The sequence below is a fragment of the Rhipicephalus sanguineus genome, chromosome 9 (assembly GCF_013339695.2).
Source record: "Rhipicephalus sanguineus isolate Rsan-2018 chromosome 9, BIME_Rsan_1.4, whole genome shotgun sequence".
NCBI classification, from domain to species: Eukaryota; Metazoa; Arthropoda; class Arachnida; order Ixodida; family Ixodidae; genus Rhipicephalus; species Rhipicephalus sanguineus.
In genome coordinates, this window is record NC_051184.2 from 90,208,358 (window position 1) to 90,227,620 (window position 19,263).

At 44.5% G+C, this 19,263-nt stretch overlaps 1 protein-coding gene across 1 annotated transcript in view; it reads right to left on the minus strand.

The window, feature by feature from the left end:
* Nucleotides 1–19,263, minus strand: part of LOC119406002 (WD repeat-containing protein 36) — a 35,930-nt gene that overhangs the window by 15,810 nt on the left and 857 nt on the right. The window contains exons 2-13 of the mRNA XM_037672833.2: nt 18,834–18,861; nt 16,823–16,923; nt 15,945–16,062; nt 13,154–13,341; nt 11,542–11,674; nt 10,802–10,977; nt 9,776–9,896; nt 8,053–8,202; nt 6,031–6,179; nt 3,160–3,274; nt 2,166–2,331; nt 1,096–1,204 (exon numbers count right to left, since the gene is read on the minus strand). Coding sequence (XP_037528761.1) covers nt 1,096–1,204; nt 2,166–2,331; nt 3,160–3,274; nt 6,031–6,179; nt 8,053–8,202; nt 9,776–9,896; nt 10,802–10,977; nt 11,542–11,674; nt 13,154–13,341; nt 15,945–16,062; nt 16,823–16,923; nt 18,834–18,861 — 1,554 coding nt within the window. The remainder of the gene's footprint in view (nt 1–1,095; nt 1,205–2,165; nt 2,332–3,159; nt 3,275–6,030; nt 6,180–8,052; nt 8,203–9,775; nt 9,897–10,801; nt 10,978–11,541; nt 11,675–13,153; nt 13,342–15,944; nt 16,063–16,822; nt 16,924–18,833; nt 18,862–19,263) is intronic.

Genomic DNA, 19,263 nt, shown 5'->3' on the forward strand with positions numbered 1-19,263 from the left:
TCAATTCGCACTGGAATTTTACTATTCGAACTATTCCAACTTCCCAAAGACAAATACAGTCAACGTCCGAATGAAAGTGACCCCTTCAAATTTTCAATATGCTTCACCTCATTACACTCTCGTACTGCGGCAAAGCTGCCTTTCAAGCTCTGTTACGGATGAACTTGGTCAACACACAGTCAATGTCTAATTGGAAGTGGTCCCTAGATTTTCAGTATTTTTCACCTCATCACACCCCCGTATTGCGGCAAAGCTGCCTTTCAATCTCCGCTACGGTCGCAAATGCATTAACTCAAGAAAACGCTGGTTCCAACATGGAGATGAAAGACGTGGCAGAGTTGGGCTCAATTAATGCTGTTTTGGGCCTGAAATTTAGGCAGAAAGTCCGAAAAATCGGACGCCGAAGCTTTTTAGCATCCAAAATTTTAGATGTTCTTATATATCGACGTCTACAAGGCAGATTTAAAACTCCAAACTTGGAAGGAGCACACGCTTGTCCACCCCATCAGTTGGGCTTCCACAGAAGTTGAAAGAGGAGGAGAGGCTGAAAAATGGCATTTTTGCCTATCACGTGTAAAGTGTTGTCGGCAATACTTTGGTTGCACGAAATCATATACATAAATACAATTCAGCCTCTACAGTGCCTCATTCTTGATAAGACAACTATGAAACACCACCCCGCCAGTGCTTCATCAACCTAGTGAAAAGAAACACTTTCATGTTGCTATCTCATAAGAACATGCTTAGGAATCTTCTTTTTTCTGCAATTTCGCTATGAAGTGTTCGAGAAATATTCGATTCGATTCGCACTCACATTTTATTATTCGAATTCGCTTCGCACTCAAAATTTTGCTATTCGCACAGCTCTACTTATAACATAGAAAAAAATTGTGTCCGTTACAGTATACAAAAGCAGTATGTTCACAAACTCCACTATGATTACACAAAGCTGCCCATGCTATACTTGGATATCTGCTAGCAGGCCAGACACAGCTCCTCTGGCTGATCTCTTCGCTTCTCTTTCATATAAAATGCTATCTCTGTCTCTGCAAATGCTGCAGAGTGGTCACGAAACAAGTGCTGAAGGGGACTTGCCATGTCGGTGATTTGGCTGTAGTAACTGGCAAACGCTCGCACCACCCTACGGAGCTCCACATCCACCACGCAGACCGAGAAGTCGTCCGAGGCAACAGCCAGCATTCCACTGCAACAAAAAAAAAACATGATTTGCCCGCAGGCCAGTTGTAACTACAACCATACAAAGAGGATCTAGATTTATACGATATGCTGAAAACTGTTTGGCCCATATGAGAAAAGCTTAAGCGACATGACCCACTCAAAGACATACCTCAACATCATAAAGATATGCTGTTCAGTGCATCATCGTTCGAAAGTACAGCATAAGACGAGTAGACATGATGGCATGCATAACTAGGCAGAACAGGATGCAAGCCCACAGCTTGCAAGCTATCTGGCACTTTATACTGGAATATTGGCAGCGCAAACTAACGGGACACAGAAGGGGAACACAAACAAGCGCTTGTTTGTGTTCCCCTTCTGTGTCCCGTTAGTTTGCGCTGCCAATATTCCAGTATGAACCTATACCAACTAGCCCGCCTTTCAACACTTCTGGAATTTATCTGGCACTTGATGTGTAGCTGACCCCACTTGTTACACAACACCACGAGGTGAACCTGCTAAACATTAGCAATCATACATTAACTGTGGATAACTTGGGAACTTCAGGAGGAGTCATTACACCACAAATGTCCAGGGCACTCACAAAAAACGCAATGTTCCCTGTACCAAAACGTAAAGCGTATCAATGCTAGTGTCTCAACCTAGGGTTTCTTCTCTCTGTGACTCAAGCATACTTCAACAAACAGTCTCCGACATCATCTCAAGTCTGATGGGCTGAAATAGGACACAGCAGCGCTTGAACTTGAAAGGCTATGCATTAACTTGGACAGTGTCAGGGTATCACTTTCCACGCTCCGAAACCAACCAATAGCAAACACTGCAAATTGAAGATATTCAGTGGTTTGCGTACTTTCTCGCAAGTAAATGTAACTGTGTACGTCGTGCACATGGGAACGTTCTTGTTACATAAGAGGCAATTTGTGCTGAGATGGCAGCTGCCCCCCTCCCCCACCCCCTACCCTCACCTTTCTCGGTGGAGGCAGATGCGGGCCACGGGTGCACTGAGGGCCACCTGCGACAGCTGCCGGCCATCTCGGAACGCCCAGAAGCGGAGGTGGCTGTCGGCACCAGCGGTCACTACCACCTGGTTGAGCGCGTCCGACGCAACGCCTCTCACAGATCCCTCGTGAGCTGCATGTCATAAGGTTATGCAGGGGGATAAAAAAAGTATCCATGCACACACATGTGAGCAGACATGCATGAAAGTCTTATAAGGAACAAGAATCTTCAGTTCGGTCTTGAACACTCCCCAACACAGAAGTGCTCGTATCAATTACAGAGCTAAGCAAATGGATGCTTGCAGTATTGAACTTGCAATCGCCATAAACTCTAAAAGCAAGCAGCTGTATGAAATTCAACACAGAGGAGGAAATCACTGCAAAAACGCCATCTCTAGCCTTGTGAGAGAAATCCATAATGGACACACATGAAATTTTATGAATGCACAGCAAAGTACGACACAAATGGCCATCTTTCTCTGGTGCTATGTTTACTCCGCAGTTGCAATCTCCTGCAATTACCTAGGAAAACTTTAGTCAGGCCATTCTACGAGGAAATGAAGATGTGTTGGAACTTCGCGCTGTTAGTGCGAAAGCAGCGTCACTAAATGCTATACCATCAGGGTAGTATTTGCAAGTGTGAGTATATAGTAATAAGGGGCAAGCATTCAGAATGTTATGTGTAGAGTAACTACCATCAGAATTGACGAACTGAAAATGCAACAGTGTGCAGATTGTAAGTTATGAATAGCTTTTCTTTTCGCAGCTCGCAATCATAAGGCCAAGCTGAAGCACACTGTTATGAAAGCACAGAAGAAGGAAAAAAAAACAAAAAAAAGAAGAAGAGTTTCAGAAAATAAAACACGTTTTGAGCTGACAAGTCTTTCACACTATGCTTGCAAACTTGAAAAGTGCTAGACTTGAACAGTGCAATAATTTATGTCGCAGCATGCATGCTTACCAAGCTCCTTGCCATAGGCCATACGATGGATTCCCGACTGGATGTTGAAGCGGTCCACGTGACCGGAGCTGTAGCCAATGGTGACGAAGTTCCCACATGCACTGAGAGACACACACTGCAGAAAGAATCCCGTTTGTTCAGGCGAAAATACTGCTTGGAAATCAGAGCAATTCAATAATATCTAGCACACCAAAAAGTGACACGTTTGCTGCTACACAAGAGTTCTCCTAAGAAATTATTTAGGAGTCGATATCAACAGCCAGGATGAAGGTTAAGGGAGAAACGGGGATGAATGTTAAGGATGCTCTGTGGCCCGAGTTCGCCTGCTTAATAAAGCTGTACTCACACGATAGACCAAATCGTGAAGCGAGCCCGCAGATTGCGTAACACGTGACCATACGTCACCTGTTCCTGCGACGCTAGTGCACCTTAACTGGCATAGGCCTTAAGCAATGAACTCCCCCTGAAGGAAAGCTAACGATAAATATAATTTCACCTGTAAGTTAGTAAACCTATTTAAATTACCTTTCTCCGATAACAAAGAAAAAACTATTCTAATTGTGAGAAGACACTTGCTTGGCAAGCCAGGAGACGCACAACACGGTTGGGCATGTAGCGACGCTGCCTTGCATTTCTCGCATGTGCTCACCGTGATGTCACTGACATTAAAGGGGTGGTGCCACCAAATTTGTGGCTTGCGCGTTCTTTGCTGTAAGCGTTTCCTATAGCTCCAGGAAGCATGATGCACGCACCAAGATTCATGTATTCTCACTAAATAATTTAATATCACCTTTTGATGTGGACAACTTTTGGTTTCGGTTTCTGGGCGCCGAGGTTGGGCAGTGACGTAGAAGTGTAGGAGGCGTGGTCACGTGACCACACAAGGCTGTGACGCACATAGCCAGGAATCGATCGAAACTCAGCGAGTGATGTAGCAACCGATGCTTTGCCTGTACTATAGTGAACTGGAATATATTCTAGTTCACTACAGCCGGTACGTACGTTGCGGAAGTGGCGGAGGTCCGGAGGCCACTCACGTCACTACAGCATATATGGTGTGACGTCACTACAACTTTCGTTGCCTGTCCTACAGATCTACGTCAGTGTTAGCGCGCTAGCGATGGGTTTCGATCGGGAGAATGGGCATTTAGGTACACTTTGGAAGTGAATTAAAATATGTTCTAAACGTTTGCTGTGTCCGACCCTTCGTATGGAGTGTCCTTGCATACAGAGGAAACCCACAACAGGCTTGTTATAGCCTCGAAATTTGATGGCACCACCCCTTTAAAAGCAACTGCTAAGGCATGTTTAATTCTTCACCCATAATAATGGATTACATTAACCTCCACAGGAGTGAAATGTGGCAAGTTTGGGAAAGTTCTACTCAGTCAATCTGGGCGAAATATGAAGAAAAGAAAAGAACTACTAAAACTGACATCCACGATGTCACTCTGATACACCAGCATTGTGTTTCAAGTTTGATGTTCATAGTTAGCAAAGTAGTGATACACAATACGAAGGCGTCACTTTACGGACTAGGGTCCCATAGTCTGAAGCCTGCAGGGGGACTCACGATAAAAAATTCATGGGCAAACGGCAAGAATAAGTGCCATCAATTAAGCAGTAGTATACAACTACAACAAAAACTAAACTATAAAAAAACAGCGATAAACTAGGGGTGTACGAATATTCGAAATTTCGAATATTTTTCGAACAGTGTTTGCTATTCGATTTGATTTGCACTGGAATTTTACTATTCGAACTATTCGAACTTCCCAAAAACAAATATGCATTCAACGTTTGATTGAAAGTGACCCCTTCAAATTTTCAATATGCTTCGCCTCATTACACCCCGGTATTGCGGCAAAGCTGCCTTCCAAGTTCCGTTACGGTCGAACTTTGCCAAGAGACAGTCAACGTCCGATTAAAAGTGGTCCCTAGATTTCCAATATGCTTCACTTCATCACACCCCGGTATTGCGGCAAAGCTGCCTTTCAAGCTCCGTTACGGTCGCAAATGTATTAACTCAAGAAAACGCTGGTTCCAACATGGAGATGAAAGATGTGGCAGAGGTGGGGGCTGAATTAATGCTGCTTTGGACCTGAAATTTGAGCAGGAAGTCCGAAAAATCGGAAGCCCAAGCTTTTTAGCTTCCAAAATTTCACATGTTGTTATATATCGACGTCTACGAGGCAGATTTGGAACTCCGGACTTGAAGGGAGCACATCCTTGTCCGCCACATCAGTTGGGCTTCCACAGAAGTTGAAAGAGGAGGAGAGGCTGAGGAAATGGCATCTTTGCCTATCATGTGTGAAGTGTTGTCAGAAACACTTTGGTTGCACCAAATCATGTACATAAATACAATTCGGCCTCTACATTGCCTCATTCTTGATAGCACAACTATGAAACACCACCTCGCCAGTGCTTCATCAACCTAGCGAAAAGAAACACTTTCATGTTGCTATCTCATAAGAATATGCTTAGGAATCCTCTCTGACCTTTTTTTCTGCAATTTAGCCTCGAAGTATTCGAAAAATATTCGAAAAATATTCTATTCGCACTCACACTTCAATATTTGAATTCGCTTCGCACCAAAAATTTTGCTATTCACACAGCTCTAAATAAACACAACAAAAATAATTATACAATAATAGAATGATTTATGATGACAGAAGAGTTTTCTTTCTTAAGTATACAGGTTAGATGATGAATTTATAATTCGGTTTACAGCACAAAATTTTAAAAATGCAATTCACTATTTAGTACAGTGAAACTAACAACAATGCAGTTTACAATGAATACTGTAGCACTCTGAACTGATTTCGTGCATCTCCATAGCTCTTCTTTAAAAGGTTGTGAAGTGACTCTCACCAGAGCAGAGACACCCCGGACACCCTTAAAGCGGTCGTGCAGCAACTGGTGTTTCCCCATACAGCAGCGGTCGTAAGACCACGTTGTCACCCTCTTGACACCCCGGTGACAGGCTGCAACACTGTCCCACTCCTTCTCTCGAGTTGTCTCTGTCCAAAAAGAAGCAGTGGTGAGTCAGCAAAACAATTCTGGACTCACTGGCAAAGCTTGCCTGCTCGATTGCAGACACAAAGAGATTTCTGGACAACACTGTCTCAGGAGACGAACCTTCTACCTCAAGAAGTCAATTTTAGTAGTATGGTAGACTCTCATTAAACGGAACCTGAAGGGGCCAGGAAAACGTGTTCTGTGCATTCGATTTTTAGCCAGTACGTATACGCAAGGTAGCATTTTGGTAAGTGCACAATGCACAAGCAGCCGCGAATCCATATGTGTGGCATTTAACAGAAGTTCTGTTTACTGAGAGACGAAACGGGTGGGGTGGGGCAGAATTCAAGTACAAAACCAATCGTATCAAAGGCAACTGCTCCATTTAGGCAGCAGTTCCATTTACGAGGTTTCCTTTTGCTGAGAGTCTACAGTACGGTGTGCCCAGTGAATACAAGATGAAATGCTGTAAGCATTTGCTCATTTTCAATGACAAAACAATTCTGTCGCAGGTAGGCAATGAAATTTCCAAACTTGTGTGTTTGTTTAGGTTTACTGTTTGTGCGCACACGTGGTGTGCCAACTTTCATTTGACCCAAGGAAAATGGAACAGGTGGTCTGAATTGTTTTAAAGATAGAATTAAAGAGAGATTGTAAAAGTGGCCTGTACAGCCAGCTTTTGGGATTATAAATGCAGCTGAATGAAACTAGAAGTCAGATTAGTCACCTATACTAAGCTAAATTTGATTCTATTAAACTCTAATATTATTGAACAAACCATGTTAATGTTAAATAGCTCCTATAAAATGTCACAGGTTCCCATGACAGCCTATGAGTGTGAACGGCGCTTCTACAGAAGTGCTGCTTTTCCGACTGTTACAAGGTGCATCTGGAGATTAGGTAAGTGTTCTTTATTCAGGTGACCACAAATTGAGTAATACTTGAAGAAAACAAAACTTGTTTTTTTTATGGGGGGATGGGGGGTCAAGTGATAACAAAAATCTGTTGCTTGCATCACTAATCCTGCGTTAAAATCAACACAAATGCCTACTTCTCAGTTACAAGAGAGTTACAAAGCAAAATTATACACAAACACAAAACAATGCACAGCCCAAAAAAGATGCTGGCACAAGTGAACGTTTCCATGTTATTAAATCTGAACACAACGCTGCCTCATGCATAAAAGAGTCGCCTCACAAAGTTTACAGATCAAGTCAGTGATGTTTCCTACATATGATTAGATGGTATCATGCAAATCACCAGTTTTTCAGCAGTTCGTGCCCCCATTAAAAATCTTGCCTGTCGAATGTTCACTGCGTCAAAACAAATTGATTCACTTTCGAGCTTAGGACTTTTCAGAGGAACATAGCTACACACATCACGCCTGAAAGCACTTTTTAGAGCGATAGTTCTACTCCTCTCAGTACAAACCCAGAAGATGACTTTGTGCATGCATTTGACCTTGAAGCTCAGCCAATGTCAAGTTCCTTCTCTTCCTCCTTGCATCTGCATTGTCATAGCAACAGACATGCGCAGTGTCGGTTTCTTCCCCTCTCCCATGCACCCCTCTTTGTCGGCCGGCGGGCACGCATGCTTTGGGACCTCAACTTTTGTCACGTGACTACCGTGTCAGCAATACGAAGTGAAATGTGGACAGTGTGCCCCGCTTGCCGCGCGGGGCGCCAACTCAAGGAACACCGCCACAGCACGCTTTCCACAGTAGTTGGGGCTATCGCTCAACAAGCCTGGTTTAATTGAGTTTTTGATTATGGGAACGCGCACATTCTTCAACAACAAGCGCAGGCTCGGTCGTGGATGACCGACACGTTACGTGGTTGGGGCCAAAGTTCGCAAGGGGCACAAGGAGAAGCTCACCCGTGGTGAATTCGCAAATGGGCGGCATCTTTCCCGGGTCCTTGAGCACACCGTACTTCTTGGCTTTCTTGCGGTCGTAGGACGCCTGGCCTAGGCTCTTGTTGAGGTTCTCACCCAGTGTGGAGAAAGAACGCAGCGTGCTGTCCAGACCTGCGGTGTATACGGCACAAATTTTAGTTGCCACAGCTCAAAGTTCAACACCCACTGTAACACCTCCCTTACATCCACACATTCCTTTCCTCTTCTAATCCACACAACTTTCCTGTTCTCATTAGAGGCAGTGGGCATAATCACACCTTCCTTTGAACTACAACTTTATGTAGCAAGCAAACGAGAATAGATTGTGTGGGACATATAGTGACTTATCAGCCCTAATAATCTTTTAACTACTGTTAGTGATTTTTCTTCATTGTCCATGATGGTGCGCTTCTCTCCACTAGTGGCCTACTGTGTAACAGTAGGAGCAAAGAAGAAAGAAAGAAAGAAAGAACAGACAGACAAACGGGAATTACAACATACAATGAACGAGTTCTATGCTGCTTTGGCAAAACACTGCCTCGGCAAAGATGGGAAATCGTTTGAATCATGATGTCCTGCAGGACGCCTTTGTCTGGTATCCGTATTAAAATGGCTTGCAAAGAAAAAAAGACGAGGGCAGGTACTTTCCCTGAACATTAACTGCCCACAGAAACTATGGCAATGCTTATAAGCTGCTACAGTAGAGGCTGTTTTTTTTAAAACAGGGCTAGGGGCATGTTAAAAGTCATGACTCACATTCCAAGTGACAAGCTGATACAAAAGAAGCCACAGTGGGGGTGAAGTGTGTTAATCTTGACTAGTAGGAGTTCGTTAATGCACGTGAACTTCTCGCAGTGTGCCCTCATCAAGGTGTGGCCGCCTTAAGGGGGGACATGGGTCCTGAAATTTTTTTTAAAATTCTTTATCGATTGAGATGAAACTTGCTGAGTTTAAGCATATTTGTGTGCAGATTTCAAATATGCAATTATTTTTCTAGTATAACATGTTGTTTTTAAAATATCAAACATTTCATATGCATTTTGGGAGCCCCAGTTTGCCTAAACTGAGAGACTTACAAAGTAATTAAGCACGTCAGAATGACCTGGAATGAGTACAGAGTGCAAGAAAACAAAAATGGATGTTCTAAACCCATCTAAACAAAAGTTATGACACATTAAACATTCCAAATCAGTCTACAGCAAGCTGGGATTTCAGCCACAAATATTCAACATACCACAACATTTGTTCAAATGGGCTTAGAACATCCATTTTTGTTTTCTTGCACTCTGTGCTCATTCCAGGTCATTTTGAAGTGCTTAATTACTTTGCAACTCTCTCAGTTTAGGCAAACTATGACTCCCAAAATGGCACCTGGATTTTAAAAACTACATATTTTACAAGGAAAAGAATTGCATATTTGAAATCAGCACACAAATATACATAAACTCAGCGAGTTTTACTTAAATTGATAAGAAATTTTAAAAAAAGTTTTCAGGCACAGTGTCCCCCCGTGAGAATTGGGCCTATGATCTTACCACAGCAGAACAATGTAGACACTGATATGGGTATGCTAGAAACAGTGATGCACGGTGAAGTGGCATGATAAAGTTTTTCAATACAAGAGAAGCATAGCATGCAAGAACATGGGGCAAAAAAATTGTTCGAACTGTCTGACACATATGTGGCAAACCCTGTAACCACTAACCTGCACTCAAAATGTTGGTGCCTGCTGCGCCATGGAACCGAATGCGACAGGGGGCACTGCTGTGTCCCTGCTGCTGTTTGAGCAGACGACCGCTGCCATCTGACTGGTCAAAGATCCACATCTGCAAAATGCAAAATAGCAGCAGCTAATGCAAAGGTGCTCTCCTAAAAGATCCATCCATATCGACCTCCAGATGGCACCAGAATGGCTCAGTGGTTATGGTGCTCGGTTGCTGGGTTCGATCCCAGCTGTAGCAGTTTCATTTCGATGGAAGCGTGATGCCAGACAGCCGAGTACTGCATGATGTGTGTGTGCATTAAAGAGCTCCAGGTGGTTAAAATTAGTCCGGAGGCCTCCACCACATCGTGCCTCAATCATATCGTGGTTTTGGCACGCAAAACCTCAGAAACTAACTATATACGGCAGGGTTTAGATTAACTGTGCACTTTCAATCAGTCAAAGAACTTTATTGAAAGGTTCGGCAAATTCGTGGGACGAGCAAAAGGTCCTGCCTAGGCAACGGTCGGGAGTTCTTGAGCCCTGGCAGCTTCCTTGGCCCGCTGGACAGCCCAAAGGTGATTTTCAATGGCAGAGCTGTGCAACACAGTCTCCCAGCGCACACAGAGGCAATTGCTAGAGGCTACATCCCCATTATTGTTTGTTATTCCTCGACACTCCCATAGTAAACATTCCAGAGTGGCTCTGGAATGTTCACAGTTCTTGCGGTCCTAGAGCCACTTGTCTGGTTAAACGAGGTGTGATATCACTGGGTTTGGATAAGTTCTTGTTCAAAATTATTTATCCGGTTAGTTTACACATCTCTTGGCTGTACTGTAGATATGATAGTTTTTATGTCCTACTTCGCATCATTAGAGATTTCTTAGCTCTATTTAAGCTTGGAAAATAACCTTTATGTGCATAATCGAAAACTGCTTTGGAAACACTAGTCTACCTCCCACAGAATACTTCACATTAACATAACCAAAGCACTCTGACGTGTGCCAATGGAAAAGAGGGCAGGCTCACCCTGAGAGAGTTGTCGGGCGACGAGGTCAGCAGCAGAGGCTCGTCCGGCAGGAAGCGCATTCCCGTCACCGCTGACCGGTGGGCCTCCAGGAGTTGGCTGTGCAGGGCACGCTTCTCCAGGTCCCACACAGCCACGTGGCCGACGGGGCTGCCGGTCGCCATGTGCGAGTGCCCATCTGCACGAGCAAAAGGGTGCAGTAGAACCTCGTTGATATGTTCCCGCTTCGCACAATTTCCCGGAGCCAATGTCTGCTATCTCGTCGTAAAGCTAACTCACTAAAGTTTTAGTGAGTTCGGACTGTTCGGCTTCCCAGATAGTATGTTTCTTCCCGCATTTTTTTTTTTTTTTTCATAAATGTATGAACGAGGTTCTACGATAGATCAGGAAGGGCTGGTCTGTTACAAGCCCACCAGGAGTGTGCAAATAGCAATTTTCCAGAGTAAGTCAATACGAACCAAACAGTGCCAAAAATGAATCAAGCCAAACACTTGTCAAAATTACTTTCAAATAATGAACAGCTGTTCTTGCAATTAATACAAATAAATGTTTGCAACCTCTATTATGCTGCCCACTGTGGTGGAGTTGTGGCTATGGTGTTGCAGTGCTAAGCACGAGGATGTCTGGTTCTGGCTAAGCACGAAGGTGTCTGCTGTCTAAGCGTGAGGGTATTGCACTGCCAAGCACAAGGGGTCTAGTTCCCTCAGCTTATTGTCAGCAGCAGCAACAACGTCGTACCAACCTGTGCGAAAGGACACTGCCGTCACAGGACCCCAGTCCTGCTGGAAGCGCATCAGTGTTTCGTCGAACTTGAGGTTGTGCAGAATGGTCTCGCCACTGGCCAGGCCAATGGCTACCACGTCCACTGCAGGAGACTAAAAAATCAGGCACATTTATGTTAAAACATGCCGCATCAAAATAATTAAAACTAGTTGGTTCATTACAGCAGCAAGCAATGCGAGAGAAAACGAGGCACAGGAAAGGAAGACTGGGATGATTACAAGAGTGCAAGGACAATCACATGGTCATGCATGACAAGACTCACCTGTGCTTTTGTTCAAGTGATAAGGCAGCAAACGGTGGGGGAGAATATGAGGGTCAAGAAAGGGAGATGAGGACGATGACAAAGCACAAAGATGATCTCGTAGTGCTGTGATCGTCCCTGTGCAAGTACAATCACAGAAATTGCCCTTCTGTAAAATCCTTGCTCTGGTGCTCTACAATTGTCCCTCTGCAAGGACGACTGCAGAGCACCAGAGCAAGGATTATCGCAGAGCACCTAGGCAAGGACAATCACATGGTTCTTTGTGATCGTCCTCATCTCCATTTTTTGTGCCTCGTGTTCTCTGACACTATTTCCTGCTGTAGCGCTTCAACAAAGGCACAGGCGAATCTAGCCATGCATGCCTACTTTATACTGGTGTGGTAGTACCATGTACAATCAAATATCGATAATCAAACCCACTTATATAGCAATATTTAGGTGCACAAAAAAAATTCCACAGTTTTATAACTCATAAGTGTAGCATGTTTACCACAGTGAGTGACCCTCTATTCGTACTTGATGCAAATGCACAGTGTTCCCTACAATGAATACAACGGCCTACCCATGCACTTCAAGTGGGTGCGTATCCCATCAACTTTCTCAACTTAGTGTCTTGAATGCATCTTGAAAGTATGCAGTGAATTCTAAAGTAGGGGTTCTCTGTTGCTGCATGATGCACTTCTTGAATAGTATTCTTTGGCTCTCACTGATGTAGCTGCGGGATCCATGATGATATGCCCCATAACGATTTACAGCCTCCTCTACACAATAAAGAAGGAAGCTCGTTAAAATGCACCAGAGTCAATCAGTTGCACAACTATTGCATGACCTCCTAATGGCTCACTTCGACAATGACTCTTGCTGTTATCAATGTTGCCTATTCTGTTTTTTATACTGCATACGATATAACATTTTCATTTTCGTGATTCCGACAGTAATCAAGTATGCACCCATCTTCAAGTCGTGTAGCCTGCGATACCTGACTTTGCAAGTCATGTGAATATCATTTACCCAGGACGACAAGTCTAATCTTTTAGCGAATGTCTTAAGATGCTTGAAGCATCTTCAGCCATTTCAGTTGTGACCATTCTGCCTTTGTGAGCAAGGCACTCGCACAGGTGCTGGAGTGTTAATTTCATAGCTGCGTGGTCAGTGATGAGATTTAAAATTCCTGTACTACAGCTTTATCTGGCCGGATGGTTCTCCATTAAACCCTAGCCGACACTTCCGGCATCTGTTGACTTAGGACGCTGTTCCAGAATGTTTCTGAAAAAATGAAATCAGGCTGAACTTCATTAAAGTCGCTAACCTGTTCGAGTGCAGTGACAGCACTCTGCCAACCCGAGAACGTGTGCACCAGTGTTCCGGTTCGGATGTTCCACAGCTGCAGAGGTCCCTGCTCGCTGCCTACCAGGATCTTGTTCACGTAAGTGACCGGGTGAAGCAGTGTGCTGGCCCGGAACGTGGACGAGTCAAGCGACAGCTCCAGGTAGAGCTCTGGGCAGGGAAAGAGGTAGGCTTTGTCAGAGGACATTGCGGAAATGTGGTGCAAGCTTAAAGGGTCCCTAAACCACCCACAGGTCGATATTTAGTTGTGGTGTTGCTGTTGTGCATGAGTCTACAGTGAACGCATAGCTGGAAGAATTTTTCGAAATGGTGCTGTAATAGCAGAGTTGCATGCGTTTGATGGTCAAAATGCGTCCCTCACTTGTTTCGCTCTTTCCTTTGCTATGCTCTGTTCATTGAATTGTCTCTCCCCCGGGTCAACTCTTCCCCCTCGCCATGTGAGGAGGAAAAGCAGGGAGTGCACATACCTGCGAATAGACAGACAGGTTGTTTCTGCTGCTGACGTGACCAGATACTCCTGGTGATGTCATGACCAATCCTGGAAATACCGAAAGGCCCGGAGAGGAGCATGGGATTGCTTTCTTTATTTTGTGGCGCGCCCATCGCACATAGTGCTGCTGCGTTTGGCACTGTTGGTCATGACAGCATTCTAAACCCGATGCGCACGTCTACTTGAAATGTTAAAGGAACTATTGGAGGAGGTTTAGGGGCCCTTTAACCCTTTAAAACGCTATGTACACAATTGTGTAAACCACATTTTTTTGCCCTTTGTAACGACTAGGGGCTAAGAGAGAGCAAGATACATTGAGCTTTGGATGAAATGAACCTCCTGCACAATAAATTTGTCGTCATTTAGCTTCATTTTGCAGTGTACTGTTGTATATGATCAGTTTGCTGAAGGCACTAGACGAGCCGTTCGACGTGGCCGTTCCCGCAAGCCATGTCAAAAGTATAATTTTTCTTTGCTCCAAATGGACATACTCGAAAATGAACTTGCACTATATTTCTGGCGTAATATTTCATTCTATTAATGCAAAAACAGAGCATGAATGACTTCACAATAAATAGATATTTAATTACAAGTGAATTAAAATTAATTGCTATAACACACATAAATTAATGCATTATGACATAATTTTTGTTGCGAGAGAATATCGAGCGCCTCGAAACAATGTATCGATTTGACGCATTTACAGACAGTTCTTCATAGCTGGCATCTGAAAGGGTCAACAAAGAAAAACTGCAGCACATCCAATGCACTCCATTGGAACATATGCACACGATGTTATTGTATATTACCGATTATAAGTCGACTATAAGTCGACCCTCCAACTTGCAACCCCTTCTAGGGGAAAAAAAAGTTGACTCCGAACACAGCCTCATGCTGCGGCCATAGCTCACCAATAAGTTTTTTCAGAAGAAGGAGTGATGCAAAGAAACATTTATTTGCCCGTGAAACATTGCTTACGACTCGTCGCTTGAGAGAAGGATGCACTCATGGTCATTGCCATCATGTGAGCCACTGCTGCTGCTCGCCGTCGGAAGGGGTGCCGGTGGTACTGAGATGCCGCACGTGGAAAACGCCGTGCAGACCATGTCAGTTGGCAGTCAATATGTACCAGCATCGTTGAATTCGGTTTGCGGGATGCACATATCCTTCACGACAGTACGTGCTTTTGCTTCAATATCATCATAGCAAACACTCAGGCTCTTGCTTCTCGGGTTGTGAACCCAATCTCGAACCGCCTCCTCAACGGCAGGGTATCGTCCAGACTTTGGTCCGCAAAAAGAACGGCGTGTAGCAGTGCATGCAAAGATCTTGCTCCTTTGTTTTCTCCATTCCCTCGCGCACTTTTCAGACACATCAAACTTGCGCCCTGCTTCAACGTTGCTTTCCGACTCTGCGTAGAGGATCGCTTGCCTCTTGAAAGCAGCGCTGTACTGTTGCCGGCGTAGTGGTGGCATCTTGGCGTCTGTTTCGCAGCGTCGCAAATCGCACACACCACTGCTCGCAAGCGAAGCGAAATGCAGAAATGGCGAACAGGCGTGAGTGCAAAAAGACACGAAGACGCTTGTGGGCGCATGTGACTGGTCATGTGGTTTAGTTCCCCGCAAAGTGTTGCCAGCCCACACGGCGCTGCCAGCTTTTCTGTGGAACACCGATGGTTTGTCAACGAATCGTTTCTATTGCATGAAAACAAAACTGCAGGGCACATGGCAATATAAATTCCTCTTTATTCATAGAGCATCGTTCGCCCTCTATCAAAGGTTTCAAATGCTGCTTTCGAGACCGTGTTTCCCAAGCAGTTCGCATTAATGTCGCGCAGCGGTGATTTTTAAACGCGCTCCGGAGTTTCGCCTCGCGTGGTTTCGCTATAGTTTCGCGATCGTCGTGGCAGATCGCAAAAATGTCCGGCTCCAGAAGCGGCGTGCGCACGTTGGGACAAAGCTGTTGCCACGACTCCGCTGCCTCTGCGGCTGATGTTATCAATGGATCGAATAGCAGGAAATTCGAGGACGACGACCTTTCGTCGGACCCCACAGATAAGTCAACTTTACGATTCCGCGTATAGGTCAACTCCGATTATAGGTCGACCCCCAAACTTTGGAAGGTCGTTTCACGAAAAAAACGTCGACTTACAATCGGCAATATACGGTAACTATTATTGATATGAATACCAGGCAGCTAGAGCACTACATTGTAGCTTTGACAACTGATCTGTCACAAACAGATCATGCTAAACCGTACATACCTGCCGTTTTGATTTCCCAGACGATTACCCTGCCGGATTCGTCAACGGAGACAAGGTGGTTCCCAAATGGAAGCAGCAGCTTGACCTCGTGCTCATGACCGTTGAAGGTGTTTTGTAGCTTTGAGAAAGGAAAGAAAGAAACACAAGTCGCATTACGTAATAGCACTGCAAACTGTATACACATAAGAACTAGTAGGATGGAGGCTGGAATGTAATTTAGCATTGCATCACCCATGACGTACACTTTTAAAGCAAACGCCTAGTAGAATTTCCACCCTGACCGCAGCCCACATGTGGCATGAAGATTTGAGGGCTATTTCATGTCAGCAGGTCTGTACCTAACGCATCCTATCATGCATTTATTCCCACGAAGTTAGAAGAATAATAAGGACATATGTCGGCTTGAATACTGACATCAGTGTTCCCTTAAAGAGTGAACTGTATTGTACGTCATCATGCCCTTGCCTTGAAACGCTATCCTGACAAGATCTGAAATCTCAAATCTCAGCGCATAACAAACTGTGAGAGTGAAAGTACTAGAGAGAATGATGACCTTGAAGAAAAGCAAAACGCATTTTATTGTTGTGTGTGGTTATGAAAGATTAAAAGCATGCAAGAAAAAAAAAAGACTGTATGCTGTGTGTGTAGGTCATTCGTTGTTCATAAAGGTGTTCATGGGTCACCTGCAAACCATGAAGGTTATAACGGCTCATATGTGGACAGAAATGAGTGCCTGCTGAAATGACAGATGTGTCGACATCAGATGACCTGCCAATAGTATCTGTGCTTCCAACTGTTCTACATGGCCAGGCTCAAGTAATTACTTCCCATCAGGCCCCCAGTTGCACAGAGAATCAGAAAGTTCTTGCAAGAGTTACCTCGCTTCCACGTAGCCAGGAGTAAATGGTCTTTCCTGATGCTGTGTAGACCAGGCGGGAGTCACCAGCGATGCAACTAATCTCATCGTCATGTGCCTGGCCTGAAGAGGAATAAGACCGCAATGGCATCAAGCAAGACAAGTTTCAAAAAGGCAAGACAACTCGTACTGTCAACACCTCTGCTTTCCAATTTGGGCATGTCAGACGATACTTTACTACAGCTGACTGAGGAATTTGTGAACGTGAGTCTTGCCTTAAGGCGAAGGAAAGAAGATGACTTTTAAGGGCTCGTTTTTCTTTGTTAGACACAATGTTAATGAGAACTGTTGCCTTAAGGCGACATGTTCTACTGAGAATACAAGCTAACTACACAGCAATTAACCTCAGAACAACGGAAAATTGAGCTAGTTGCTAAGTGTTCATCACGAAAGACGGCGGGCATGCAAACACGGACACAGGAGAAGAGAACAAGACTATACAAATGCGTTTCAGTTGTATTTGTGATGAAATTAACCAGAACTAAACACCACAACAGTCATCCTCAAGAACCAAAGGAAGGTGTCGCAAGGATGTCACCAATGAAATATAGTTCTCAATCGTAACGACATCGAACGTTATCGGTCACGTCAGTGAAACAGGAATGTGAACTGAATCAGTGCAAAATTGGCAAGCCGTACTCTGGAACACACAAACCAGCTATCATTATTGGCTGACTGACATAAGCCATAGTCCTCACTTCTCAGCATGGAATGCAGGTGTGCAGCTCATTCCCAAGGATAAGTACAGCCAGAGTCCTTCAATAAGGACTCTGGTACAGCTCTAGAATCACTCAGTTATTCATTTGTGCCTTTCATGCATGAGTGTAGTAATGATATTTGTGTAAATTCACACGACTCACTAGTGATTAGCATTACTGTATCAAGCAAATAACATACAAAAGATCGAAAAGTAGAACAGAAACATGGGCAGCAGGTGCCATGGCTGTAGGGCACTATCTATCATGATCAATGCCACTTGTTGAAGTGGTTCACATTGCCTGCAGACTTGTTTCCACATTTCACAAAGCTGCTGCATACTGTTAAGCCAATTTTGGCCCCAAGGGTGCAATTATGATGGATAATCACAGATTAATGGTGAATTCCAATGGCAGGTTTGGAGTGGCCGACGAACTGTGCATCGGAGCCCTCCCCTATGGCGGAGGATGACCGAAGGGAATCTACCAATGGAACACAGGCGCTCCTGCCGGAGCAAATAGTAGGGGGCGTTAGTGCACATCTGCTTTCGGAGGCGCCCAACATTTCTCGCACTTTGTGCCGTTTTCACCTTCATGGACGTGAGCCAATGGGCGCACTCGGGCAGCGCGTTGCGTGGATCACGTGGTACGGCCCGCTACGTGCATGTGCACATAGCTTGCGACTTCTGGTCAAACCCGCCGCTTTTTGCGGAGTAGAGAGAGCTGCTACGTGGAGTGAATCTGGCAGCAGAGCAGCTCCGGATCTCCCAATGAAACATGCAGGGAGCACTCTCAAACTGCCACTGGAACAGACTTGCATGGCACAGAGCAGGAAAACTGCTACCGGAAGTACGCCGAATCTGCCATTGGAATTCACCCTAAAAATTTTCAACAACGAATAAGAAATACATTCATCTCGACATTTCACTAAGATTGTATCCAGCAATTTGACTGAATGCCCCTCTTGGTTTAGCGCCTAAGAGAAAGGCACGACTTTGCCAGGGCAGCAGAAAGATAGTGTTACTCATGTGAACACGAGTGTCCTCCCATGGTGCCTCGACTTTCAGAACCGAGTCTGACAGCATGAGCATCATTAAAAAAAAATGCACAACAGAGGCACTTTTGCAGCAATTCACAATGTTACATAATAACTTGGTGAATCAACTAGCATGCAAGCATGCCCGACTTGCACAGCCGTGTGACCACTCAAATTGCTGGCACTTTGCAATGAACCAGCTGCATTCATGAATGAGGCGAGATTTGGAAAGAGGCACTCACTTGCCGTCAGCAGGTCGAGTTTTGTTCCCTGAAAGCAGGTAAAAGAATGCATTAAAAATGAAATTATCCTTTTCAATCCAGGTGTCTCCATATGGAGATGCAACATAATATTGAATAATTCTAACTTGTAATGATGACAGGAAAATACTGATCACAGATCTGAATGTAAAGATAACCCTCTGCTAACCAAAACAATGTTAGAAGTTTCTTTGGCACAAGGTGTTACGCAATAAAGAGGTAACTGAGAGGTGCACAACCAGGTTTGGTTAGTTTCTCTGTATCACTAGGTAATCAACTCAATAACAACTGGCACACCTCGTAGCAAGTGTTTCATTTACATTTTGTATACAGCATGCCCCCTGTACAACGCATATTGCCGTAATCAATTAATTTTTGTAATAAAGAAGTCTGGCCTGTAGTGTTCACGCTA